We start from the raw sequence: 26,538 nt of genomic DNA, 5'->3' as shown, positions 1-26,538 counted from the left end.
AAATTTCCATAGACATTCTTCTTAATCTATTTATCTTCCTTCATATAATGTGAATCTTATTCATTCTATCTATTTTGTTCAAGCTGGTTACTCACTTTTCTACTCAATCCAACTTCAGTCAATACCATTCAATCTTGACTTGATCTCTACATGTTTTACTACACATACAGTATTTAAATACCTTGTTCTTACTGCTTTCAACTATGTTTCTCCTGACATATCCAACTCCCATGCATACTCTTATATAGAAATATTTTCTTTTCATAAACATTTTTATTTCCATTAGACAATCTATTACCTCTATCTTTCTACTAGTATTTGCATATCTCAAAACTTTTTCCCAATCTTTAGTAAATATTTCATTAAAGGACACAACTTATGATTATGTTTCACTATTTGTTGTAACCTACAATAAATTATTCAAGTTTGTTCAGTTAAGGTAACTTGATCTTCTATACATTAATTATCATATCCATATGCTACACTGCATATTTTATCAAACACTCACTGCAAATTATTTATGTTCTTGGTAACACTGCATTCTGTCTTCATTCAAAAATACGTATTCACACCCACAAATATCCTACCTCTGATATCACTGCAGGTACTATCTGCTCAGCAAGTATTACCTACTCAATGTTAAAATGAACCATGGTTCCCAAATTTTCTCTTTAAATCAGATCTTGCCAAACTTTATTCCAAACATACTTAAAAGTAGTCTTAATGTAATTTTCACTCAATTTTCCTCTTTTTTGTTTGGCATGAATGAACAATAACAATATTCTTCCAATTATTAAACATAGATGAAATGTATTGACAAATTGCACAGATAATATATAATTTTTAATTTAATTTTATTAGATTTATATACCGCCCTTTCCCGAAGGACTCAGGGCGGTTTACAGGGTATTTAAAATCAGTAATACAAAATACAAAAGTTAAAAAACAATTAAAAAAGATTAAATTATCCCTTAAAATAAAAACCCCGGTTAAAAAATTCTCAGCCTGGGCCGGAGAGCTCAAAGAGCCAGGTCTTCAGGTCCCGGCGGAATGAACAAAGGTCAGGGGCAGTCCTCAGCTCCACGGGCAGCTGGTTCCAGAGGGCAGGCGCACCCACAGAGAAGGCCCTCCCCCTGGGTGTTATCCTCCGGCAATCTTTTACCGGCGGCACCCTGAGGTATTATTTATATTATTATTATTTTAATATTTCTGCATCTGAAACCTTGGAGTAGGGAGGATCATGACTTGGAGTATGAGAGGAATAGAAATGTCACTGCACGTTTTGTTTTTGTTCGTCAGAAAAGTTCATTTCTAACTGTACATTTCCCCTGTTCTCTGCACCTGTTGTGATAACTTATCTGGTAACCATAGTGAATCCCATATGACTAGCTATGTTATGGTTTCAGTCCGTTTATTGCGCATGTCTAGAGAAAGTTCTTTGCTGTTACTGTCTGTTACATTTAGGATGTAGTGAGCTAGCTCTGTATAATATATATTTAGTTTTTATATTTTTGTAAGTAAAAGGTATTTAGTAAGATTATGCGTCGTGTTTTTCTTGCCTTCCTGCAAGTGTATCATGCATTCTCTGAAGCACGGTCCGTCGCCCTCTACAAAGGTGATTTTTTACCTTGACATTTTGGTATCGAGGATGGTTTGATTTATGTTTTTGGAGATGCATGTTTCTGCGGCTGTTATCAGTTAGTTAGTGCTAGTGAGGCAGCGGTGATTAACTGCTGAAACATGTCAGGAAGGAAGCCACGGCTGAAACGGGAGGCCAGTAGCTTGTCTGTTGGGCATCTCCCTTCGACCTTAAGAACTCCGATAGCTTCGGCCACACGCCTTGGAGAAGACGCACCTGCTCCTGTCTACGATGCAAGGTCAGTCACTCCTTTTTCTACTTTTCCAAGCTCCCTGGCAGCTGCTTTTGGAAATGTTCCCACTCCAGGGGCTCAAGATGAATTTCAAAGGCTTGGAGCGAAACCTAAAGTTCAGCCAAAGAAAATTCCTTCTGCTCCTTCAAGCCCCAAGCAAACTATGCGAGATAGGGCTATGCAAGGCTACTGTGAACAAATTGGGGTTTTTGAAAGGCGTTTGCAGCAGGCAAAGGAATATGTGTCAATGGTTCAGCAATATGAGAGGAATTATGAGCATGAACCGGCCATATTGCCACACCCACAAGGAGAAGCCATATTGCCTCCTTCTTCCCCAAAGCCAAAGTCACGCCCATCATTGAGTGTCATGCAAGACGAATGGGAACCGGAGGCTCCTATGTCACATGATTATGGGCTGTCCCAAAGGCCATACAGAGCCACAGTGATGCCTGAAGCAAATGTTATAGCACCATCTACTGGTGAAGCTGCATTAAGACATGAATTGGAGCTCTCACTCTCGCAATTGTCTATGGAGGAGTCTTTGCTCAGAGATACAAGATTTCTGCCGTTATCTGAGGCTCCAGTCCCTGATGGTGCTAGGATTCCTGTTACTGTTGCTTCTTCTGTTAATATTGCTTCTATGCAAGCCCCTCTACCTGGCAGAACACAGCCATATTTAACCCACATGCAATTGCCACCGGGTTCTTATATGCGAAGGCCAGTGTCATCTGCAGATTATGCTACTGCACCAGCCCCAGCGCCAGCGCCTCCTGCTGGCCAGGGTAGAATAGCAGCTCAAAGACAGTCACAGCCAGCACCAAGACTACCGGCAGCTTCAATGCAACTGCCGCATGTCCAGGCACAGATGCCACTGGTGCCCCCTGCAGGTTATGGTCGGATTGCACAACCTGCACAGCCAGTACCTCAATTGTATATTCCTCATCAAACACCTTCCATTGTACCACTGGCTGGTGATTCAAAATTAAAGAAGTCAGGACAGAATTACAGGGCATGGGTCAGTGAGGTTGGATTTTTGCTACGCCGAGAAGGTACTCACATGATGGTGTTTAATCCTCCTGTCCAGCCATGGACTCCTGACATATGGGACTTGGATAATAGAGCATGCACAACATTATTGATGTCAATGGACATTGAATTGCAGCTCACGTTTTCACAAGATGCAACTGCCCAACAAATTTGGACTCAGTTAGAAACATGTTATCGGCCTACATCAATTGAGTCTACATGTTTACTTTTGTCTGAGTTCCATGGTTCCAGATTAAAACCTGGTGAACATATTGGAGCACATTTGACTACAATGAAAGGTATTAGAAAAGAACTGGGCGAAAAAGGCTATCCTATTGATGATTTTCAAATGATCAGCATTATCATCAATTCTTTGAATCATGAGTGGAAAGATGCTATTTCCAAGATCAATCAAGTGCCTATTGCTCAACGCACAGTGGATCATGTATGCAGGATCTTAGCCGAAGAAGAGGCACTTATGCAAGCTGCGCCACATTTAAGGGAACCACCTGCATCAAGAGCTTCAGCGAGGCGTGCCTTCCGTGGAAGGACCTACGTTCCAAGAATGCCAAGATGCTACATCTGCAATCGTGTGGGACATGCCACCCGGGATTGTCCCCAACGAGTTCCAGCGCCCGTCACATACCAGCCCAGAGGAACAGATTCCAGAGGAGGCAGAGGTAGAGGCGGACGACAAGGTCGTGGTCGTGGTTCCAGGCGTGATTCACAAGCTCCACTTGTCACATTGGTTGTGACCAACGATCCACAGCCTCAACCAGAGTATGACAGACGACTTCTTTGGACTTTGGACAGTGGAGCAGCATTACATGTTACCTACAGAAAAGAGCTTTACACTGAGATGCACGAGCCTGAACCTGAACTTCGTGAACTTTACTCTTTTTCCAATCATCCTGTTCAGGTCATGGGAAAAGGAACTGTCTACATTGAGGAGCTTGATGCTCTCATTCCAAATGTTTACTACGTTCCGTCTGCCAGTAGTAATTTGCTTAGTCAGAGTCATTTGTCTAGGTTTTCTCATTTTCAGGTCCACCATCTTGAAAAAGCAAGTTATATAGTCAAAGACGGAGATATTGTTGCTGAAACCATGTTGATTGGTGGTGTTTATTACTTAAGACCAAAGCCTAAGCAGCAAGAGCAGGCAAGTATACACGTTCCAAAGAGCACAGGCCCAGAGAGAGACGTCCCAGAGAGAGATCCTGTTGCTACTCCAAAGGTTCCTAATAATGATAAAAATACAAAAAAGACACAGGTTGCTCACAGCAAGCCTGGGGTTCCTAACAAAAATGCTAATGTTGAGAATTCACTAACAGGTAAACCTTTGCATTCCAGGTGTATCCATAAGTGGCACAGAAGATTGGGTCATGCCAGTTTCCGTGTTCTGAAGAAGATGCCAGAGTTCGCAAGAGGTTTGGATCTAAAGGGGTGTAAGGTGTTTTTGGACTGTGCTGTCTGCAAGAAAGCCAAATCCAAGGCAGCAGCAATTCCAAAACGCGCTACACGCCTGTCAACACGCATTTTTGATTTGGTACACACTGACATAGTTGGTCCTTTTGCACCAACACTTGGTGGTAAAAGATATTTCTTGACAATCGTTGATAATTATTCTAGATATGGATATGTATATCCTATGAAAGAAAAATCTGAGACCTTTCAGATCTTTAAAGACTTTGCTAGTCTTGTCTATACCCAATTCGAGGTCAACATTGCCAGAATCCAGAGTGATCGTGGTGCTGAATTCATGTCTCAGCGTTTCCAGGACTGGATGCGTGAGAATGGGATAGTACATCAGACATCCGCTCCTTATACTCCAGCTGAAAATGGGGTGGCAGAACGCAGAAATGGGGTTTTGCAAACCATGATGCGTTGCCTCCTTGAAGATGCTAACCTCAGTCTTCCATACTGGGGTGAAGCTATCAAATATGCTAACCATATCATCAACCGCACTTGGAGTAGTGTGATAAATCAGACCCCTTATTTCATGTTGTATGGACACAAGCCTGATCTCTCACATCTCCATATTTTTGGTTCCTATGCTATGGTGAATATTCCTTTAGCCCAAAGAAAGAAAGGGGGTCCTGCAGCAAAAAGGATGAGATTTATGGGCATTGATGATAATTCAAAATGGAGCAAATACATTGACTCTCATCATGTTATTGTGGTTTCACAATCTGCTACTTTTGAGGAAGATGCTGACTGGTCCAGGATTCATTCTAATGATCCTGGAGTTTATTTTCCTAGAGATGATGTTGCTGACGCCACGCAACCTGATGATCAAGATTCACAGGCGAATGTTCCTTCCACGAGTTCTTCTCAACCTACTGTTCCGTCTTCGCAAGCTGCTGATGTTGCTGCTGGCGACGATGATGAAGACGAGGACGACACGGAAGAAGAATGGACGGTTGGCCCGAGACGTTCCAAGAGGTCCACAAAGGGAATCCCTCCAAAACGGTATTCGTGGCAAGTAACAAAAACACCTGTACCTTTGATTTGTAATGTTACACTTCCACCTGAGAAGTTCACACAGATCAAACATCTTCCTGAATCAGAACAAGATAAATGGTTTGAGGCAATGCAGGCTGAAATGGACAGTTTAAAAAAACTTCAAGTGTTTACGCCTGCAAGCCCTCCAGCAAACAAGAAAGTTATTGGTACTCGATGGGTCTACAGGATCAAAAAGAAGCCGAATGGTGAGTCGTTGTACAAGGCCAGACTCGTAGCCCAGGGTTTCGCTCAACGTTATCCTGAGGACTATACAAATACATACTCACCCACGGTGCGAACTGAAAGTGTGAAAATTGCTTTAGCCACTGCAACTATCCTTGGCCTGGAAGTTTTCCAGTTCGACGTTGAAACGGCTTATCTACACGCTGATCTTGATGAAGAAATTTATGTCAAAGGTCCTCCAGGTTTCAGACAGCAAGAAGGGGATACCTGGTTTCTACACAAAAGTCTTTATGGTCTGAAACAGTCTGGTTTAATGTGGTACTTATGTCTTTCTGACAAACTAAATTCAATGGGCTTTATTAAGTCCGAAACAGATGAATGCGTGTTTACTAAAAGATCCGGTAATAGGTATGAGATAATTCTTGTTTATGTCGATGATATTGTTTATATTGGTCCAAATAAGCAGATGAGTGAGGTTTTTGCTAAAGCTTTACAAAAGTTTTTCACATTGAAGTGTTTAGGATGTATTAACACTTATTTAGGTGTTCAAATTGCCAAAACTCAGAAGGGGTTCAGTCTTACACAGGAAGAGAAGATTGAACAACTGTTACATCACTGTAACATGGAGGACGCTAAGCCTGTGAGTATACCCATGCAAACTGATTTTCACATTTTGGCACATGAACCAAGTCCTGAGTTCGAAGATCAAACACTATATCGCTCAGTCATTGGGTCGCTGCTGTATATTAGTAGTTGGACTAGACCCGACATTGCACTTAGTGTTAATCTTTTATCACGACACGTAGGCAAGGCAAAACAGTTTCATTGGACATGTGTTAAAAAGTTATTGAGGTATCTAAAACACACCAAAGACATGAAGTTGTTGTTGGAACCCACACATACTGACTATGCAGAGTTATGTTGTTTTGCAGATTCAGATTGGGCGAGTGATAAGAAGTCACGGAAAAGTACATCAGGTTACATGATGTTTTTAAATGGATGTCCTGTTTACTGGCATGTGCGTAAACAGAATTTTGTTTCTTGTTCCTCTACAGAAGCTGAGTATGCTTGTGTGTCTGATGCATGCAATTCTTTAACCTGGTTTGATGCTTTAGTCACAGATATCTGGACACATCCGATTCGACCGATCACAGTGATGGAAGATAATGAATCTGTGGTTTATATTTCTGAAACACGTTTTACAGGTTCAAGGTCCAGACACATTGACATCCGATATCAAAACATAAGGCAACTGGTTAAACAAGGTTTTGTGACATTACAGTATGTGCCTACATGTGATCAAATTGCTGATATGCTGAACAAACCACTTCCTACAGCCCAGCATGAGTATCTGCGTGAGAAGATGTGCCTTACTTGAGTCTTCACTTTGCTGACGAAAGAAGGGGAATGTCACTGCACGTTTTGTTTTTGTTCGTCAGAAAAGTTCATTTCTAACTGTACATTTCCCCTGTTCTCTGCACCTGTTGTGATAACTTATCTGGTAACCATAGTGAATCCCATATGACTAGCTATGTTATGGTTTCAGTCCGTTTATTGCGCATGTCTAGAGAAAGTTCTTTGCTGTTACTGTCTGTTACATTTAGGATGTAGTGAGCTAGCTCTGTATAATATATATTTAGTTTTTATATTTTTGTAAGTAAAAGGTATTTAGTAAGATTATGCGTCGTGTTTTTCTTGCCTTCCTGCAAGTGTATCATGCATTCTCTGAAGCACGGTCCGTCGCCCTCTACAAAGGTGATTTTTACCTTGACAAGAAAGAGGATAGAAAGGAAGATGCTTGGAAAATGCAGGTATTGATGCATCGATGGAACATCAATACTGACAACTGAGAGGAGGAAAAGACAATATCTAGAAGACACCATTAAATTTTATTTCTACTAAAATCTTGGCAAATGTTGGATTAATAAATAGCAAAAGGTGCATTTCATTTTCTAGTTTGTAAGCAATAGATCTGTTTGGGTCCCACCAGGACATGGATTGGATTTTGATTCTAAATTGCACTAATACCTAATTTTATGTTATAATTGTACTTTAAAAATAGGTGCTAGAGCATTATATTAGAAACCAGAATGTTGTTTAGTTATTTTAAACCAGTTGTTTTGTACAATTATTTTAAGCAATTTCAAATTCAGATTGAATTTTATTTGTTTAATATATAACAGTGACAATATAGTCAAGTATTTTTGATAGTTTACTATCAAGAGGTACCTTAGTACCTTCCCTCCCCAAAAAAACCCTACCAGAATTTTTTTATGAAGTTTTATCTGAAATTAAATCAACTTCATTTCTTTATGAAAAAAATAAAAATATCTTTAATGCCGAAGCTATCGGTATTTAAATTTAGGGAGTAAAAAGGGAGAATATCTGAAATTGGAATTTCAGTGGATATAATTTTTAAAATGCTAAATTTCTTTAGAATTCAGGCTGAAATTAATTTAGCAAAAAGTTTTTATTTACAGGTTTATTGCATGCCCTCAGGAACAATCGATGCTATAGGTTTGTTGTTGGCAATTTAAAAAATTTGAGGACAATTCAGTAATAAGTCATATGATTTGGTCTTACCCATTATTGACTCCTTTTTGGAGTAATAGTCTAATATATTTAAGTAGATTTATGAGTAAAGTTTTAAAGAAATATAATACTATTTTGAATTATATTCCAAAATCATGGAATTGATAGTTTTTGAGAAGTTTTTATTACATCAGGCATGAGAAAAGAGATTAATATTGAGAAATTGGAAAAATATTATTCCCTTCAACTTGCAATCATCCCAAATTATGACCGACCTGAAAAAGGGAATTTATAATCCGGATTTAAAGTTTTGACTTCCAGTTTTTGACAAAACTATACAATCACAGATTTGTTTAATGGCCGTGGTGATTTCTTTAATGGCCAACACAAAAAAGGTTGTAAAATTGGATCTGTCACATGATCAAATTGTTCTATGTTGAGCAGGTTTCATTACAGTTATATGTTGAGGACTACCTTTACAGGAAAACGTATATAATTTCACATAAGCGGCTGTCCAGTCTCTATTTCAAAGCACCTACAACTTCTGAAGGCAAGTCATTCCACTGGTTAATTGTTGTCAATGTTAGGAATTTTTTCTTTAGTTCTAAGTTGTTTCTCTCCTTGATTAGTTTCCATGGTACATATTGGGGGATAAGGGAGAAAGGCAAAATGTAAAATCTTCCAGGATCTTTTCAGATTTTGTTTTTTCCAAGTCCTGGAAAAATCAGTTTTCTTTTTGCCCATTCATAACACTGTGAAATTACTCAGCAGAATTTCATTACACCAAAACCTAATTTGAATATTTTTTTCTGTTTTTTAATCCAATGTTTTAATCATTATATTGCACTCTTTGTTTTTTGGGAAAAGTAAAATATATTGCATAAGTTTAAGAAATATTTATTTATTTATTTATTTATTATTGGGATTTATATGCCGCCCTATCTCCCAAAGGACTCAGGGCGGCTAACAACAATAACATACAATAATACAGAAGTTAAAAGAAAAATTAAATTAATGGCCCTGTAGAATAAATTAAAATTAAAATAAGTTAAAAATTAAAGTTAAAAATTAAAAACATGTCAGTCCAGGTCAGCCTGGTGGAAAAGGAGTGTTTTGAGGCCACGGCGAAAGGACTGGAGATCTGGGGCCATCTGAAGCTCAGGGGGGAGCTGGTTCCATAGGGCTGGCGCTCCCACAGAGAAGGCCCTCCCCCTGGGGGTTGCCAGCTGACATTGTCTAGCCGACGGTACCCTGAGGAGGCCTTCTCTGTGTGAGCGCACTGGGCGATGGGAAGTCGTTCCCGGCAGCAGATGGTCCTGCAAGTATCCTGGGCCTAAGCCATGTAGGGCTTTAAAGGTAAGTACCAGCACCTTAAATCTCACCCGGAGGACAACCGGTAACCAATGCAGCTCACGCAGGAGGGGTGTAATATGGGAGTATCGGGGTGCTCCCATCACTACCCGCACGGCCGCACTCTGCACCAGTTGAAGCCTCCGGGTGGTCTTCAAGGGCAGCCCCATGTAGAGAGCATTGCAGTAATCTATACGGGAGGTAACGAGTGCGTGGGTGACTGTACATAGGGCAATATTTTATGATATTTTAATTAATTGAGAGTAAAAACTATAAATCTTCTCTTCAGACATTATAAAAATGGAAAGAATAACAAGATTATTTGTGCTAGTTTTCCATATTTATCAAAATAAGTTCTAGATGAATACATCTTTAAATCATACATCTAATGAACAAATATTTGATGCAATTTTACAGTGTAATATGAAGCACGCACTATTGTGCTACAGGAAAAAGTTGCAAATTTACTACTGTATGGTGTGAGAAAATAGATTCTATTTATATGACTAGTACACAGAAAGAGACATTCATTTTTATAGATGCAAATTTAAATTGGGCATGATTTTATAGCCTCAGGATTGAAGTATTTTAGCACTATATCCTGGTCACCCTAAAGGGACCAAGAATGTAAGAGGTTGGTGAACATTAACAGCAGGTGAAGTATGTGAAATAAAAATTCAGTCTCAAAGCTAAAATTGTTCCTGCTGTCAGTAGCAAACATGAACACTGAATAGAGGTCATGCTATTGTTTTCTAGATTTCTGGAGGAGAGTTATATTTTTATTTTAACAGTTATGTTGCTGTCACTTCTCTTCAGCAAAAAAGCTGAAATTGCTGAGGACATGGACATTTTCCTGTCATGGCTTTAAGTCCAAGTTATTTTTGTATTTCAGTTGCTGTGGATTTTTCTTGCAGTTTCTCAACCAAAATCTTGAAACTCCAGCATTTGAATAATATTTAGTTCACCTATTCTTGTTTATCTCCTATAACTGAATCATGTTTCCCACTATAAAATGCTGGTCTCTAAAGCAGGATGTATGTAGTGTCGGTCCTGATCATTGCTATCTTATAATTGGTGATATTTGACTTTGAAAGATTCTAGATTCTAAATTACATTCATTATCTCTTGGACTGCTGTACATGTATAAACATTGGGACATAGAGGGTTGAATCAAACTATGTTTGCATTCTGAACAGATCACTAAAATTGATGTAATAAGTTAATACTAAGCAGCAAGATCTTTTTCTGTCAACTGATTATTTTTCAGGCAGAAGGGATAAAGAAAATATAGTATGAAACACTAACTTTGGCCAAAATAGATTGCATCAGTTATAGAAGTCCAAAACAATAAAATTGTTCAGATATGCATTCCAATGTTAGCACAGTTGCAAACCTTCCATATATGGTGTAAAAATAATTTCAGGGTATGGATATTTATGTTCCTTTAAGGTAGGCTTGCCATGGCATTTTCATTATCCATCCTATTGTTTTTCTTCTTTTGTGGATCAATATAACTACTATTACAGACAGTGTAATAGCTAGAATTGAAGACAGAGCTTAGAACTGAAGAAGCTTTTTGGATGAGAAGTGAAACATCTTTAAGGAAAAAGAAAGAAAGTCCAGCTGCCTCTTTAAAAGCACCTTTGGGACAAAGGAATGTAAGTATTTACAACTGACTGACTGACTGACTGAATGAATGAAAAAAGATGTAAAAAATATATATGCAGTACACTCATCAAAGACCTGTTTATTTGAAGATTCCCAAGAAGTATAGCTTATAGTAGTAGTAAACTCTTTATTTTATTTATAATTCATTTATAATATGGAACATCAGAATATGCATTATCAGGGCTTTTTTTCTCATAGAACGCTCAGAACGGCGTTCCGGCACCTTTTTTTTGGGGAAAAAACTTTTCAACAAGCTGTGTAGCAATTCCTATTGGCTTTCAAAATCCAATAGAGCTCCCTCTATTGGATTTTGAAAGCCAATTGCTGCTGAGCCCGCCAAAAAACCCGGCCAGCAAACTTTGCACAAAAAGTTGTCTGCAGCGAAGGCTAGTTGTCAGGAACTTTGCACCATCTCAACTGGGTAAATAAGAAAGGGCAAGGAGTGGGAGGTGGGTTTTGCAGAGTGCATGTGCACTTCTTCCTTATGCTCACCTGTCAGCCAGCTGGTGGCCTACCCGGTGCTGGACCAGGGGGGTAGTTAGCGTTAGGATATATTAGAATGTGTTTTGTGTAGATGCACTTAAATATATCCTGGTGTATTGTTGTACTGCTAGTGATTTTTAGTTATTATGTTAATGTATTTAACGCTGTGCACTTCAGAAGCTTCCAAGGATATTTTACCCAGTAAATAGCCTTGTGAGGTGAATACATTGTACAAGTAAAAGCATTCCATCAGTGATGTCTTAGATCATGTTGATTCTAGGCTTTTATCACTTCTCTTGAGACTCGGAAAATAGCAGGGTTATAGATTATTCACAGAACCCAAACTACATTATCCAGTGTATCAAAGATAACTGTGATTCAGAACTGGCTCTAAATCAATCATATGGAGATGACAGAAATGGTATTTTCATTAATAACCTGATGTACCTGAAAGATGGGAGGAACATTGTTAAGAATCTGATGTATCAGCAATCCTTTATATACTTGACATTAGCTGTATCTCTGACATGATAAGACTTTTCCTGTTGCCATTCAATTTTTCAATAAACTCAGATAAGCCTCAAGCCTTGATCACAAAGGGGTTTTTTTGAAATAGTAACTTTAGATTTTGTTTTCACATGTCTGATGATTTGCCAGAAAGTAAAACAAATATTAAATAAGAAGCTAATGCCTTAAAAATAGAACTCTTAGCCAAAGTTGATTGATGCTGATGCTCATTTTCTACATAATTGCTCTTTAATGTGAAAGATTATTTCTAACCTGATAGAAGTACTTTCTAAGTTTCTGAAATACCGAGAATAGGTTCACAGATCAGTTAAAGATTAGGGTGTGTTTAGTGATGGGAAAAACAATATATCTTTACAAAAATCTTAAAAATAAAACACTGGTTTGGATCTAGACTTTCATCTAGATCTAGATCAGACTTCATGCTAGTTCAAGAGACTGGGGCTTCAATTTTCTCCAGTTTTTCCTTTGCCAAGTCCTCTGAACTCAGAATAGTTTGAATCCAACTGATTGCTGATACTCTGTATTATTGTTAAAATTGTATAAATTTTTACACTTCTTGAATTGATCTGAGAAACTTATATTGTAATCCAAGAATCATCTGTGTCTCCATTTTGTTGTTCATAACCCATAGTGTATTTACTTAATAAATATTTCACCACCAATGATATTATTTGATTATTATTATTATTCTACTAATGTTGGTAAAATGGACACGTTTATTGTTATAATTGCACTATACAATTGCACATCTAGTCAAAATAAAGCCAATGACAATGAATTTGACAGGATTTTGCTAAGTAGTATTTTGATGAAAACATAGACAATGTGGTAGGCATTTCAATTAACAGCAAAATATGTATTTCTCTGTTATTAAATCTACTTCATGTCACCTTCCTCCATTCACAGTTGAGGACATGCTATTATAATAATTTAGATTCCTTATATTGTAACTATTTTTTATGTCCTGGGTCATGTTTGGCCTTGCTAGAGGGTAGTGTCTCTAGTTCATGTAAGTCTAAGCTTCAAATACTTCTCCAGGGAAAAACTTATCCATGTGACTGCATTGTGGTGCTCAGCAACTAGCCAACATTTATGGCTATTTGCAGTGTCCCATGGTCACATGTTTATGATTTACAAATTTGCTGAAACACCCCCTAGCAAAGAATGGATTCATATAACTATCATGTTGTTTGCTTAGTAACTGCAGATTTGCTTTAACAAGTGTGGTGATTAATTTCACAACCACTGGGAAAAAAGTCATAAAATTGGGTTGGTCACATGGGTAATCCACTTTATGACTATCACGACTTAAAAATCATAATGGGTATAATGGTCATAAGTTGAGGACTGCCCATATATTTGGGTCATCTATTAGTGTAAATACAGGTTCAGATTTTCTTTTATCAGTATTGCATATGTGACCAGCGCAAGTTTGGGGTTTTTACTCTTGGCTAGCTTTCAAAATAACAAAATGATTTTTGAATTTTCTGTACTTGTTGACATTTCTTTGGGTAAATTTTCTGCCAGAACATGAAATAAAATTATAGTACAGTTTTTTTCTCTAAATATTTTATTTTACTTATGTACCATAGTTAACGGACATTCTAAATGTATAACTTAAAGATCAAAGGAGTAACTGACTCACCAATCTTTTAATGATTCTCAGCAAAAGCTTTTGATCTTTTACTTCCTTTTTGCACTGCAGTACTTCAGCCAAAATATCCATGTCTTCAGGTGACATGCTGTCCATAGCATCCCCACCATAGAGTTGAACTAGCAGTGACAAGCACTGTGATGCATTCTCATAGATGTCATTTTCCTGACTAGGAAGCTTTAAAAAAACAGAAAGGGGTTTTTTTTAAAATACCAGAACACAAAGTTTTTCTATTTTTAATGAGATAGTAATATCAACTTTCTAAATAAAAAATGATAAGCTTCATGTAGGATCCCTTTCAATTTTGAGGTTTCTGTGACCCATTAACATTGCTGAGGGGAAAAAAGAGGATTGTAAAAACACAATACAATTCTTTTATCATACAAGCACAATAACAGAAAATAGCTTTTAAAGCAACTATTGCATTGGATGCAGTTTTTCTTTTACAAATTTCAGATAACTTCATCAAGGAGAAGAGCAAACAATATCTTATGTTTATAAAAAAGACATTGGTAGGAAACATCCTCTACTTAAGAAACAAAATAATAGATCAATAACTATAGAGAGTTTTTACCATTAAGGAGAGCTTTTAACTCATATAATTTCATTTAAAGAGAGAAGATTATTGTCAGAAATTTATGAGTGGCAAGGTATCTGTTGTTCCAATAATGAGTTTCTAATTGCTTCAACACACTGACAAAATATTAGTTATATTGCTATTATACATGGTACGTTTTATCTTTGTAAAATATTACTAAGGGTATGGAAGAATTCAGTAACACGTATCTTATGACTTTTCTATAAAGCCAAGCAAAATTTAAAATACATAGGAGTATAAATACAAATACTCAAAACAAGAGCAGTTTTTAAATTTTCTTTCCCTGCTAGTGTGAATTCCTTATTACCGTTTAAAAACAGAAAACATAGCCAACAAAATATTCCAGGATGTATAGGTGATGGGTAGAAATTTTTTCCTTTCCCCAATACCTAAAGGTGTCTGATAAATGCTATCAAGTAGCAGATTCCTTTTGGTCTGATGATATTTGTTAGCAATACAGTAAGGTAATGAGAACTCTTGTTCACTGATGGAGTTCACGTTTTGTTTAAAAGATACAAATGTTTTTTTTTAAGATGGTGGGAAATTAGTAAAGTAAGAAAAGAAATGTTAAGGATGTTAACATATTTGCTTTCAAATAAAAACAGAAAAATAATTAAATACTTCTAAAAGTTAAAAAGTTATAAACCCTATCAGCTATTATGTCTATTAGGTACATATGCTTCTGTTTATACCTTAAAAATCACTAGTTTCTCTTCTTGACTACCATCCTTCTTTTAGCATTGATTTCCCAAACAGTATACATTCCTGTTATTCTTACATCTTGTATTAATTTATATTAATTTTTTTCCAGCCAAACAACTTTTCAGTTAATTATGTTGACAGGGAATCTATGAAGTCCTAAATCATGTGATAAAATATTTTTGCTGGGTGATGTAACAGTTTATCTATATGGGAAAGTGCATTGTCCTTTCTCTACTTAATCTCTCCATGGTTTTCAATACCATTAACCATGCTATCCTTCTAAGAAGGTCCCAGGAATTGGGAAGGTGGAGCACCTTGTTGCCTTAGTTCACTTCCTTCCTTAGATGCCATTTTCAGATAGTACTGACTGGGAGCGAGACATCAGAATCTAGATTTTTTGCTTTGTCATGTCAAGGTGAGATAAGCCACGCCAGTATCACCCTTTCGCATTGCCTTGGAGCTGTTGAAATCTGGATGGGAAGCAACAGTATAAAACGTAATGCTCTGTCGGAGCTCCCTGATTCTTGGAGAATTATCATTTTTGGTTGTGAATGGGGTTGTACTGCCCCAGGCAGATCTAGTGTGTGTTTTGGGGGTTCTCCTGGACTCATGACCCCAGTTTAAGCAGCAGGAAGCAGTTGTGGCCAGCAGGGTTGTGCCACAGTTATAATCTTTTCTGGCTTTCCTATGATGGCTGCCTCTTTTTGAAATATCATTCCCCTAGAAATAGGATTGGGCCCCCACACCAATACGTTTCCAAAAGGCCCTGAAGACATGTTGTATCAGTGGGCATGGAAGTTCTACGCTGACATGGAGCTGAACAAGCGGCTGGTATGACAGTCCATAGGGAGTTGGGGTGGAGTTTATGGGTTTTTATATTGTGGAATTCTAATGTTGCAAGCCACCCAAGTCATTGTGTGGAGTTGGGCAGCCCTATAAATGTGTTTAATAAATCATTTAAAGAATAAGAGGCTACCTATGTGGCAGAAAGGATGTAAAGCAAAATGCAAAATAATCTGATTAAACTTCAGAGCACACTTTTGAAGGATGTGCAGTCGCCTGTTTAGTTCAGTTAAAAATACCCTTGCAAAAAATCTAAAAGTACTTCTTGTTTTAAATAAATTATTTAATTACAGTATTCTTTTAACCAAATGATTCAATAACAGTATAATTTAATTTTTCAGTTGATGGTATTTTTTTTAGAAATTATTTAAGAATAGGCCATCTATTTTATCAGGGGTTGAGTGATTCTGAGCTTGTCAATTTTACATGGAGAGTTTTCTACAGCTGTGGAGATATATATATATATATATATATATATATATATATATATATATATATATATATATATATATATATATATATATATATATATATATATATATATATATATATATATATATATATATATATATATATATATATATATATATATATATATATATATATATATATATATATATATATATATATAACATTTTATTCTTGCTCTTTTGCTCTTAAGAAGAAAAGTCTCTTCTCATTTTATTTTGTGTTACTCATGACTGGATTTGGTTTTAGAAAAGGATAAGGCTATCTCCGTATTTTTCCCTTCTTGCTCAGCTAGAAGGGAAAAATCTCTCTCTCTGTTTTTTTCTATTAGTATTCCAATACATTCTCAACTTTACTGGATTTTTCTACACCACTGAAGAGATTAGATCAGTATGGCTGGCTGGGGAATTCTGAAAATTGAAGTCCGTGTGTATTAAAGTTGCTGAGGTTGAGAAACATTGTCTCAGAGGGAGTTCAGCTAAGAGCAACCTGTACCTAACTGAAAGATTGAAAGATTTCTAGTTTGGACTTCCGGTTTTGCGCAATAGTGTCCAGTTGCCCTGCCAGAGGACCCTAAATGGGTCTAAGTCACTCCAGAGAGGCGACAAAGAAAGAACGGTGCCCCAGAGACTCTGGAATGATGGTGAAAAACCTTCTAACCCTTTCAGGAGAAAGGCTGGCCATACTTCAGCGACCAGCCCAAGCTACTTGCAACTGAAGTCCAAAAGCACTAACCAGCACAACTGTGAACAGCGTGTTTGAAACTGGGTGAGGAATTTGATCTTCTCTTTTCTATTCTATATTTAATTTCCTGGAAAAGATCCCCAAAAAGCAAAATACCTCTAAAGGGAAAGAAGGGGATTTCTGCCCCACCCTTATACTAACGGAAGTGGCGAATTAAACTTTTTATGGAGGATCAAAATATATGGAAGTGATATAAATATAAAACCTGAAATTTAAAATTTAAATCTAGATAAATGTAATATTGTTGAATGGTTAAGACTCATTCTAAAGAAAATTTTTCATTTTGGAAATTTAAAAATAAATAGATGCTGACATTTAGTGGTGGATGAAGACTATGACAACTATGACTTTCATATAAGACTTGGCAAAACCTGGGAAAAGCTAATCTGTGTTTGTGACCTTCAAAGCTTTAACAACAAAGAACAGCTGTGACAAAAAAGGACAATAATCTGGGTTGTAGACAAAGAGAGAATTATAAATTTTAAAAAAAATTACTTCATCTGATTTACTTTTTATATCTACAGTAACATTTCTGAACATATGGAAAGACCTTTTAACTCAGCAAAACACATTGATTAAGACAGATACTGGGCAAAGGAAAAAGTCTAAAGTGGAAATCAAGAAAATAGATGATAGGGCCTACCAGACAGAATACTTTAAAAAGAAACATTTGTTTGAATATGGTTAAAGAAATAGAAAAGATTTGGACTATATATATCATTCTAAGAGGGATGAATCTTAAATAATATAGTATGTTTTTCCCCTTTATTCTATTTCTTGATATGAGTAATATAAAAAAATTGAAATGGCTTAGATAAAGAAAATATTTTAGATATTTAAATATTTTAGATATTTAAATGTGATTGAATTTAAGAAAATTATAATGAATAAAATGTTTTGAATAAGAGTTAAAGGACTAGAGGACTAGATGTATTAATTGGAATATTTAAATATTAAACATATTTTAATTATGGTTAAAAGAATGAGAAATCTTGGAAACAAATATATATTAGCTTAGAAGGGATATATATTTCAAGTAATATGTTATTTTTTATGTTTTTTTTACTCTTGCTCTCCTTTCTCTTTTTTACTGTTTTGTTTATTCCTTAAGAAATGTAAAAGTGCTGAGATGGTTCATATGGGAAAATATAGACTTAAAATTTTAAATGTAATTAATTTTTGAGAAAATCTTAATCAGTAAAAATACTTCGAATTTTGTGGGAGAAACAAATTTAAATAAGGACTGTAACAGGATCTATGATAAGGCAACCAGAATGATTGTATAGAAAAGAAATATTATATTGATGTGATTATTATTTTTAGGAAAATTGGAAAAAATTTATATATTTAATTGTTATCTATCAAAACAACAAGAATTATATTAACTCAAATGTTTGCAAAAGAGGACATTTGGGGGAAAAGAGGAAATCAACTGAAACCATTATGTGGATTATGGATTATACAAATCAATTGTTACTGATTGTTTAAGAAATGTAAATCCAGAAAACACACTGTTCACCAATTATTAAGCGATTTATGTTTTAAAAAATCAGTAAAATATATTAAAAAAAAAAGAAAGACTTCTAGTTTACACACTTCAAAATTTTTCTGACTTTGGTATTCTGAAATAATATGTACAGCTCTGATTCTTATTTCTGTTAATAGCTCAATGTTTTGACCATTAAAGAATTCTATGGTTTCTTCCCCTTTGCTTGAATTATCCCATTCATTTAAAGTTTATGTATAAAACAAAACATACAGGGGAATGTTGTAGAGAAAACAGATGTATTAAGCATGCTTGTCCTCTTGAGTTGACTAAATGTAAAAGGAGGGATAAAATAATAATATAATAATTCATTTGCAAAAGACAGCTTTTCTTGGAGCAGCTGTCTTGTGCTCCAAGTAAATAACAATACCTTTAAGACCCACCAAATATCAACATCTCTCTATCCCAGATCTTTCAGAATGACTCAATGGATAGATAACATTGCCAAATCCAGTTTAAACATCTGGCTGACTGTACAATAAACCAGTAATAATAATAATTTGACCACCATGTTAGCTGCTTCAAGAAGATCACACAGACTGATAATAAGCAACAGCATGACAAATTAGCAACAATGGTACATTGGAATATTTGCAAGAAATGTCATTTGCCTACAAATGTAAACTGGTGTGCCAGAAAATAGACAAAGTAATAGAAAATGAAGAAGCTAAACTGTTCTGGAAGTTTAGAATTCAAATGGACAGGTATCTGCCACGTAACACCCAGACTTAACAACTGTCAATAACTTTGGGGATAGCTAAATTACATAAAGGTAATTACATAAGGGACGCGGTGGCTCAGTGGGTTAGGACGCTGAGCTTGTCGATTGGAAGGTCGGCAGTTTGGCGGGTCGAATCCCGAGTGCCGCGTAGCAGAGTGAGCGCCTGTTACTCGTCCCAGCTTCTGCCCACCTAGCAGTTCGAAAGCATGTAAAAATGCAAGTAGAAAAATAGGGACCACTACGGTGGGAAGGTAACAGCGTTCCGTGCGCCTTTGGCGTCTAGTCATGCCGGCCACATGACCACGGAGATGTCCTCGGACAAGCGCTGGCTCTTCGGCTATGAAACGGAGATGAGCACCGGCCCCTAGAGTCGGAAACGACTAGCACACATGTGCGGGGGAACCTTTACCTTTACCTTTACCTAAATTACATAGTCAAATAAAACATCTTTCTAACAGATATACAAAAAAGATACCTCTTACCAGCTGAATAAGCAAACCAAACAAGTCAGTCAGAGATTTATTGATAAGGAGAAGATCTTCAGCAGTTTCGGTGTCCCCTCCGGTGCCAGATTTCTGTGCCTTAATAAGAGAAAGTATAATGGAACTTAGGCAGAAAATATTGAAATTATAACCCACCTACCCTTTCATGATTAAGATAACCTAACCTTGCAGAACTTCTAAACTGGAAGCATAGTTAGAAAGCACATCTCACTTTACATCTATCCACATCAAGTCAGCATTTTTACATGCTATAGTACTTAATGATTAAGATGAAAGTTAAACTTATGAAATGAATTTCACAGAGAAAAAAATTGTTAAATAATTAAATGTATTTTTCAAAACTCTTTGCAATTGTGTTAATTCTTCAACCAATACCATTTCCCATTTTTACACAAAAAGGTTTGTATGATCAATCAAGTATAGTTATTAGGGATGCATATGATTTAAGCCATAAAAATACAAATTATATTTTTAATGCAAATTATTATTTTTTCATTAAATTTATATGGCGCCCATCTTGCAAGTGAGAGTGTTTGTGCTCTATTTATGAATCCCTACTTGTTAAAACTGTTACTGACATTTTCTTTTTTCCCCCAGTTGGATTATTACATGGGAATCTAATAATATTCAAAGAAAGGAGATTGAAGATCTGTATAATATGTCCATTCTACCAGAAAACAGGCTCCATACCTGCAGTGTTAAGCGAACAATGTTAGCTGTATATTTCAACATATGATGCATTATATTGAGCAAGGAAACAATAAAAATATTGGTTGTCTTGATGTTGTTTTTATCATCACCATCCAAGCACGTAGCTGCCATTTCCATTAGATTACATATATGATGAACTAGTCCTAAACAGATAGGCACAGAACAAAATACATATGGGTGTAAGAAAATTCATATATCCCAAACTCTGCCATTAGAAAATAATTAAATATAGGTATGTATATATACACACACACACACAAACACATAATGGAAGGTGTGTGTGACCCTGGGGGATGAGGGGATGAGATGCTGCCTAGGAAATAATCAGACAAGAGAGAGAAGAGCCTCTAGTAGCTTAATAGTCAGAGAAAGAAACTCTAATTGATCAAGCAATTAAGAATGGTGGTGGCTCATCTGGTATCTGGTTTATGTGAGAGGGCTGACATAAACACATGCCCATATATAAACACGAAGACACACACGTGTATGTAAACACTTATACACATAAATACATGGTTTAGAGCTTTTCTCTTCATATTTTAAATGAGAAATAAGAACTTAAATTATTATAAAAACTTGTTACATTCACATTAAGGAAATACTTTCATTGTACCATTCAAAGTCATACAAATTGGAACAAATTACAAATTGACACATCCAGTGAAGAACTCACATCATCTATGGATAACAGCTCCATTACTGAATTGATCCTACCATTAGGAAGTTACCATCTTTCTACATCCTGTTCTCTAGAACAATGCTGAAGAAATTTGGACTTCAGTATTTCTTTTTGAATATCTTTCCAGTATTTGAAAATTGGTATGGCAGCTTTACTAAACATTTCTAGTTCTTTCAAATTCATTGTTAGACATAGTTTCTGTTTCACTGATATGATTGTGAAATATAAAAATGTACTTGTTGCTCTTCTTTGAATCTATTTTGAATGTCTGAATCCTTCTTAAAGTGTAAAATCCAGAACTGGACATAATATTCAATTTGCAGAATATTTTACATCCTGTGATTTGGGAACTATGTAGATGCGGTCTATAATGGCATTTTCTATTTTTGCAGCCACATTCATTTTCAAATGAACTATTACTAAAATATTTTTTCACAAAGATTTTTATCAAGCCAAGTATCCTGTTGATGTATCTATTTACTTCTTTTATGTTGCCCAAATGAAGAACTTTGCATTTGCTTGTATTACATTTCATTGTTACTTTTAGCTCATTTTTCTAACTTTTCATGATTGTGTTGAATTTTATTATTTTTTTCTAGCTATCCTAATAAATTTGTTATTTGTAAATCTGATAAGCATTCCCTCTACCGTTTCACCTATATCTTTATAAACAGTTAAATATTAATAAAATTAAAATGTGCATCTCCCTACTTCCTTTTAATAATATCTTTTAAGACTCTTAGGGTTTTACATATGTAAAATATTTAAGAATTAATAAGTTTTTTAAAATAAATATTTTCCTAAGCCAAAACACATTTTCTTTACTTTTTATTAAATATGTTATATTAAAGTTCTGATAGAACAAACTGATGAAGGACTCAGGACCTTCAATGAAACATATAAAAATATTTAATATGCAAATTGAATTTTTAATTGTTATACTTTCCTTGATTAAAGGTTCACTTCCAAACCATCAAGGATTAAACAGGTATTTTCATTGTCATTGTTTTCTTTCAAATAATCAATCAAAAAGGCTAGTTTGGTTCTAATTTATTATTTATTTATTAAATTTATGTACTGCCTATCTTGTTCAGAGACAATTCTGGGTGGCTCACAAACATTAAAACTACTACATATTAAAATAATAATGCAAAAAATAACAACGGTAATAAATATTGTTAAAGAAAGGGACAGAAGTGAACATGAAGTACACAGAGAAATGGGGTCTTTTCTAATACTACAATAGCCACTTCCAAAATAGCGTACCCCCATTGGGGCCCCAGGCCAGCTGGCAGAGCCAGCTTGAGATTTTTTCTGAAAGGTCAAAAGGGTGGGTAAAGATCTCACATGGGGGCCGGGGGGGCGGGAAGAGAAACGTTCCAAAGGGAAGGAGGCATGGCAGAAAAGGCTCTTCTCCTGGACCCCAACAGCTGAAATTTCTTGACCAAGTGGGTCCACAGCATACCCCCTCTACCAACATGGAGGAGACAGGCAAATCCCATTGGATGAAATGATTCTTCAAATAACCTGTATCCATGCTTTAAAGATGATAACCAATAACTTCAATTGCATTTGGAAGCAAACGAGCAGCCAATGCAGAAGAACACAGAACATGGGCCAGCCTAGGGGAGCCAGGAAATACCCATGTCAATGCATTCTGTAGCTTCCAAATACACTTCAAAACTAGCCCCATGTATAGCACATTCCAATAGTCCAGGCATGAGAAGATTAGGGCTTGAGTAATTAAGCAGGGACTCCCAATCCAAGAAAGGTCACAAATGGTCTTTCTTAGACTCTCCTAGTTCCTTAGCAATTGACTGAAATATCATAATCAAAATCATAATAAATATACTAGGCTACAACTAGGTAAAATATATTTAAAATGCAATATTTCTGGAAGAAGACAACTGTTCGGGGATATCTATGGAATTCTATTAGGATAAGCAAAGTCATATTGGAAAATAGTTGGAAAAGCAGAGATAAGGAAGCTCAGAACAAATAGTTGTACAAAATGTTACATTAAAGGTGAAGGAAGAATAAAAAACTTAATATAGTATTTCAACTATGTGAGAAGATTTTCATTGAGAGATCAGCTACAGTGGAATAGCAATTGAATAAACTGACAGTAAAAATATAACATATTGTATCGGAAAGACCACTTGTTTCTTCATATTTTTATCTGATCTCAGATATGATTATTGGAAAGCTTCATTTGAGTACAGATAGTCCTCCACTTACAACAGTTCATTTAGTGATGTTCAAAGTAAAAGTTCAAAAAAAGTAGACAAGAGAACCCCAAAAGTAGAGAAAGGAACTAGAGTATCAGCCATATTGGACTTAATTCTCACTAACAGAAATGATTGATAGAAGGTGTTGAAGAAGATACAGGAACCTTGGTGGGGAGTGATCCTGCAATATTAGAATTCAACATTATGCAAGCGCAAACAATAGAACATAGTCAAAATAGAGTCTTGTACTTTAAGAGAGCTAATTGCAATAAACTTAAGACAGCTTGGGAAGGATTCCATGGATGAGAATCCTCAAGAGAAAACAATTCAAGAACCCCGAGAAATTTTGAAAAATGAAATTATAAAATCCCAGTGTAGCACAATACTAATAAAAAAGAAAAATAACAGCTCTCAAAAGAAACCAGCATGGCTACATAAAGAACTCTCTGATAAACTGAAAGACAAAAAGGACAAATACAAAAAGTGGAAAGAGGGGCACATAACTAAGGCTGAATATCAGCAGATAGTCTGAGTCTGCAAAAATGAAGTGAAGAAAGCTAAGGTCAAAATGAACTAAGACTTGTGACAAAAGTCAAAAATAACAACAAAAAGCTTCTTTCAACACCTAAAAAACAAAGAAAAAGTCAAGGAAACGATTGGTTCTTTAGTGGGAAAAAGTGGCAAGAAGGTGACAAGCAACAGGGAGAAAGCAGAACTGCTTAACTCATTTTTTGCATCTGTCTTTACACAAAGGGAAAAAACATTCAACCTACCGTAAAAAACAGATTAGAAACACAAGTTAAAATAGGCAAGAAAATGATAAGTGAGCATCTGTCCACCCTAGACAGCTTCAAATCACCAGGATCAGATGGATTACACCCCAAAGTTCTGAAGGAACTGGCAGACCTGATCCTGGAGCACCAGGGAACTACCAGAGTTCCCATCTTCAAAAAAAGAAAAAAAAATAGATCCAGGAAATTACAAACCTATCAGCCTGGTCTCAATACTTGGGAAGATTCTGAAAAAAGATAATCAAGCAACATCTGGAGACAAACAAAGTCATAACCAAAAGCCAATATGGGTTTGTCAAAAACAGATCATGCGAACCAGTTTGGCATCATGGTGAGACGGACGCAGGAAGGCAGGGCCTTCTGCTGGGGGCCCTAAAAGGGCCTAAAGTCGCCCTGAAGAGACGATGAAGGAGGAGGGGTGCCTCGTTGATCACAAAGAGATGGCGGTTGATCCGTTTGATCTGAGGAAAGCCCTCTAAACTGGCAGGGGAAAGACTGGCCATTAGCCACTAACAACCTAAGAAGAAAAGCACCATTAACATATTGTAAACAGCATGTTTGGAACTGGGTGAGAATATTGATCCTTTCTTTACTACTTTACAACTGAATTTCCTGGGAAAGGCTCCCAAGGAGCAAAAAACCTCCGAACATGAGAAGGAAGGGGATTGTAGCCCCACCCTTCCATAGGAACAGAAGTGGCATTTTATTTTTTATTTTTTTTAAGTAAGCTTTTTATTATTTTTTTCTCTCTACATACATATGTTAATTTTTCAACCAGTGTGTGATCTGGGTTCAAAAAACGCTAATACATAATCAAGTCCTACTCTTTGGTTCTCTCCTCTAGCCATTTGTAGAATAAATTCCAGCTTTGGTAATATTCTGTTTCTGCTTTATCTTTCAGCCTCATAGTTAGTCTGTCCATCTCAGCGCATTCCAGTATTTTTTAAATTACTTCTTCCTCTAATGGTATTCCTTCATTTTTCCAGTATTGTGCGAAGGTTATTTTTGCTGCCGTTGTAATATATAGAACCAAATATGAATTTTGCGTATTAATCTTTTCTGGTATTATACCTAATAGAAAAAATTCAGGATTAAATACTACACGTTCTCCTAATATTTTTTCTAACCAAGCATGTAATTTTTTCCAATAGGCCTTTGCTTTATCACATGTCCACCAGATATGATATTATGTACCTGAATTATGTTTACATTTCCAACATCTATCTGACATATTTTTAAACAATTTTGCTAATCTTGTTTGTGGCAGGTGCCATCTATAAAAGATTTTATATAAATTTTCTTTATACGCAGTTGACATTGTCAGTTTATAATTTCTCTCCCATAATTTTTGCCATTTTTCTAATTCTGTATTATAATCAAAGTTTTTCGCCCACCTTGTCATTTTCTCTTCAGGTTGTTCACTTTCCATCTCAAAAATTAACAAAAAATTACACATTTTCTTAATTAATTTCTCATCAGGGTTAACAATATCTTATCAAATACAGTTTGTTGTTTATAAAATCCATACAGTTTCACATCTTTTTCATATCTATTTTGTATTTGTAACAGTGCCCACCATGACATGTTGATGCCCTGATTTTATTTTTTTTAATTTTTATTTTAATTCCATTTATATCCCGCCCTTCTCCGAAGACTCAGGGCGGCTTACAAGCTTAGCAGTAGCCTTCATTCTATGTATATGCCTGCTTATTAGGGCTTTCACACACACCCCAAGCGGCATTATTACAAAGTCAGCTTAATTGCCCCCAACAATCTGGGTCCTTTTCCAGCTCTTGTTTTGATTTTAATGTCCCATCAGTATTCAAAATATCTCTATATGCCCAAATTTTTTCAAAATCTACCAAATTTGGGTGTGAGAAAGCTTCTGTCGTTGATAACCACCCTGGAATTTTTACATATATTTTAGTTTTGATTTTTTCCCATACTGTTATCAAAGCATTTCTAATACAGTGATTTTGAAAATACTTATGCATTTTGTTTTTCCCGTACCACAAAAAAGCGTGCCACCCCAATTGTAAGTCATGTCCCTCCAAATATAACAACCTTTTATTCCTAAGAGTTATCCATTCTTTCACCCATGTTAATACAGATGCTTGATAATACAAAGCCCACTCGGGCAGACCAAAGCCTCCATTTTCCTTAGCATCTTGCAACGTTTTCATCTTTATTCTAGCTTTCTTTCTTTG

The 26,538-nt window shown here is 36.0% G+C and overlaps 2 protein-coding genes across 2 annotated transcripts in view; one reads left to right on the top strand and one right to left on the bottom strand.

Moving 5' to 3' along the window:
* ULK4 (unc-51 like kinase 4) overlaps positions 1-26,538 on the bottom strand; it is a 195,042-nt gene that overhangs the window by 19,411 nt on the left and 149,093 nt on the right. Inside the window, exons 33-35 of the mRNA XM_081346237.1 lie at positions 20,613-20,776; positions 19,902-20,000; positions 13,789-13,974 (exon numbers count right to left, since the gene is read on the bottom strand). Coding sequence (XP_081202363.1) covers positions 13,789-13,974; positions 19,902-20,000; positions 20,613-20,776 — 449 coding nt within the window. The remainder of the gene's footprint in view (positions 1-13,788; positions 13,975-19,901; positions 20,001-20,612; positions 20,777-26,538) is intronic.
* Positions 1,854-12,146, top strand: LOC308677801 (uncharacterized protein; the record flags this gene model as incomplete). Its single annotated transcript, XM_081344497.1, has 3 exons — positions 1,854-1,877; positions 3,943-5,566; positions 11,917-12,146. Exons 2-3 carry the CDS (start codon positions 4,003-4,005, stop codon positions 12,144-12,146), a joined length of 1,794 nt encoding a protein of 597 aa, XP_081200623.1. The 5' UTR covers positions 1,854-1,877; positions 3,943-4,002.

This window comes from Vipera berus (assembly GCF_964194415.1).
Source record: "Vipera berus genome assembly, chromosome: Z".
Taxonomy (NCBI): Eukaryota; Metazoa; Chordata; class Lepidosauria; order Squamata; family Viperidae; genus Vipera; species Vipera berus.
The sequence above is the reverse complement of the archived record's forward strand: the minus strand, read 5'-3'. Positions and strand labels throughout refer to the sequence as shown.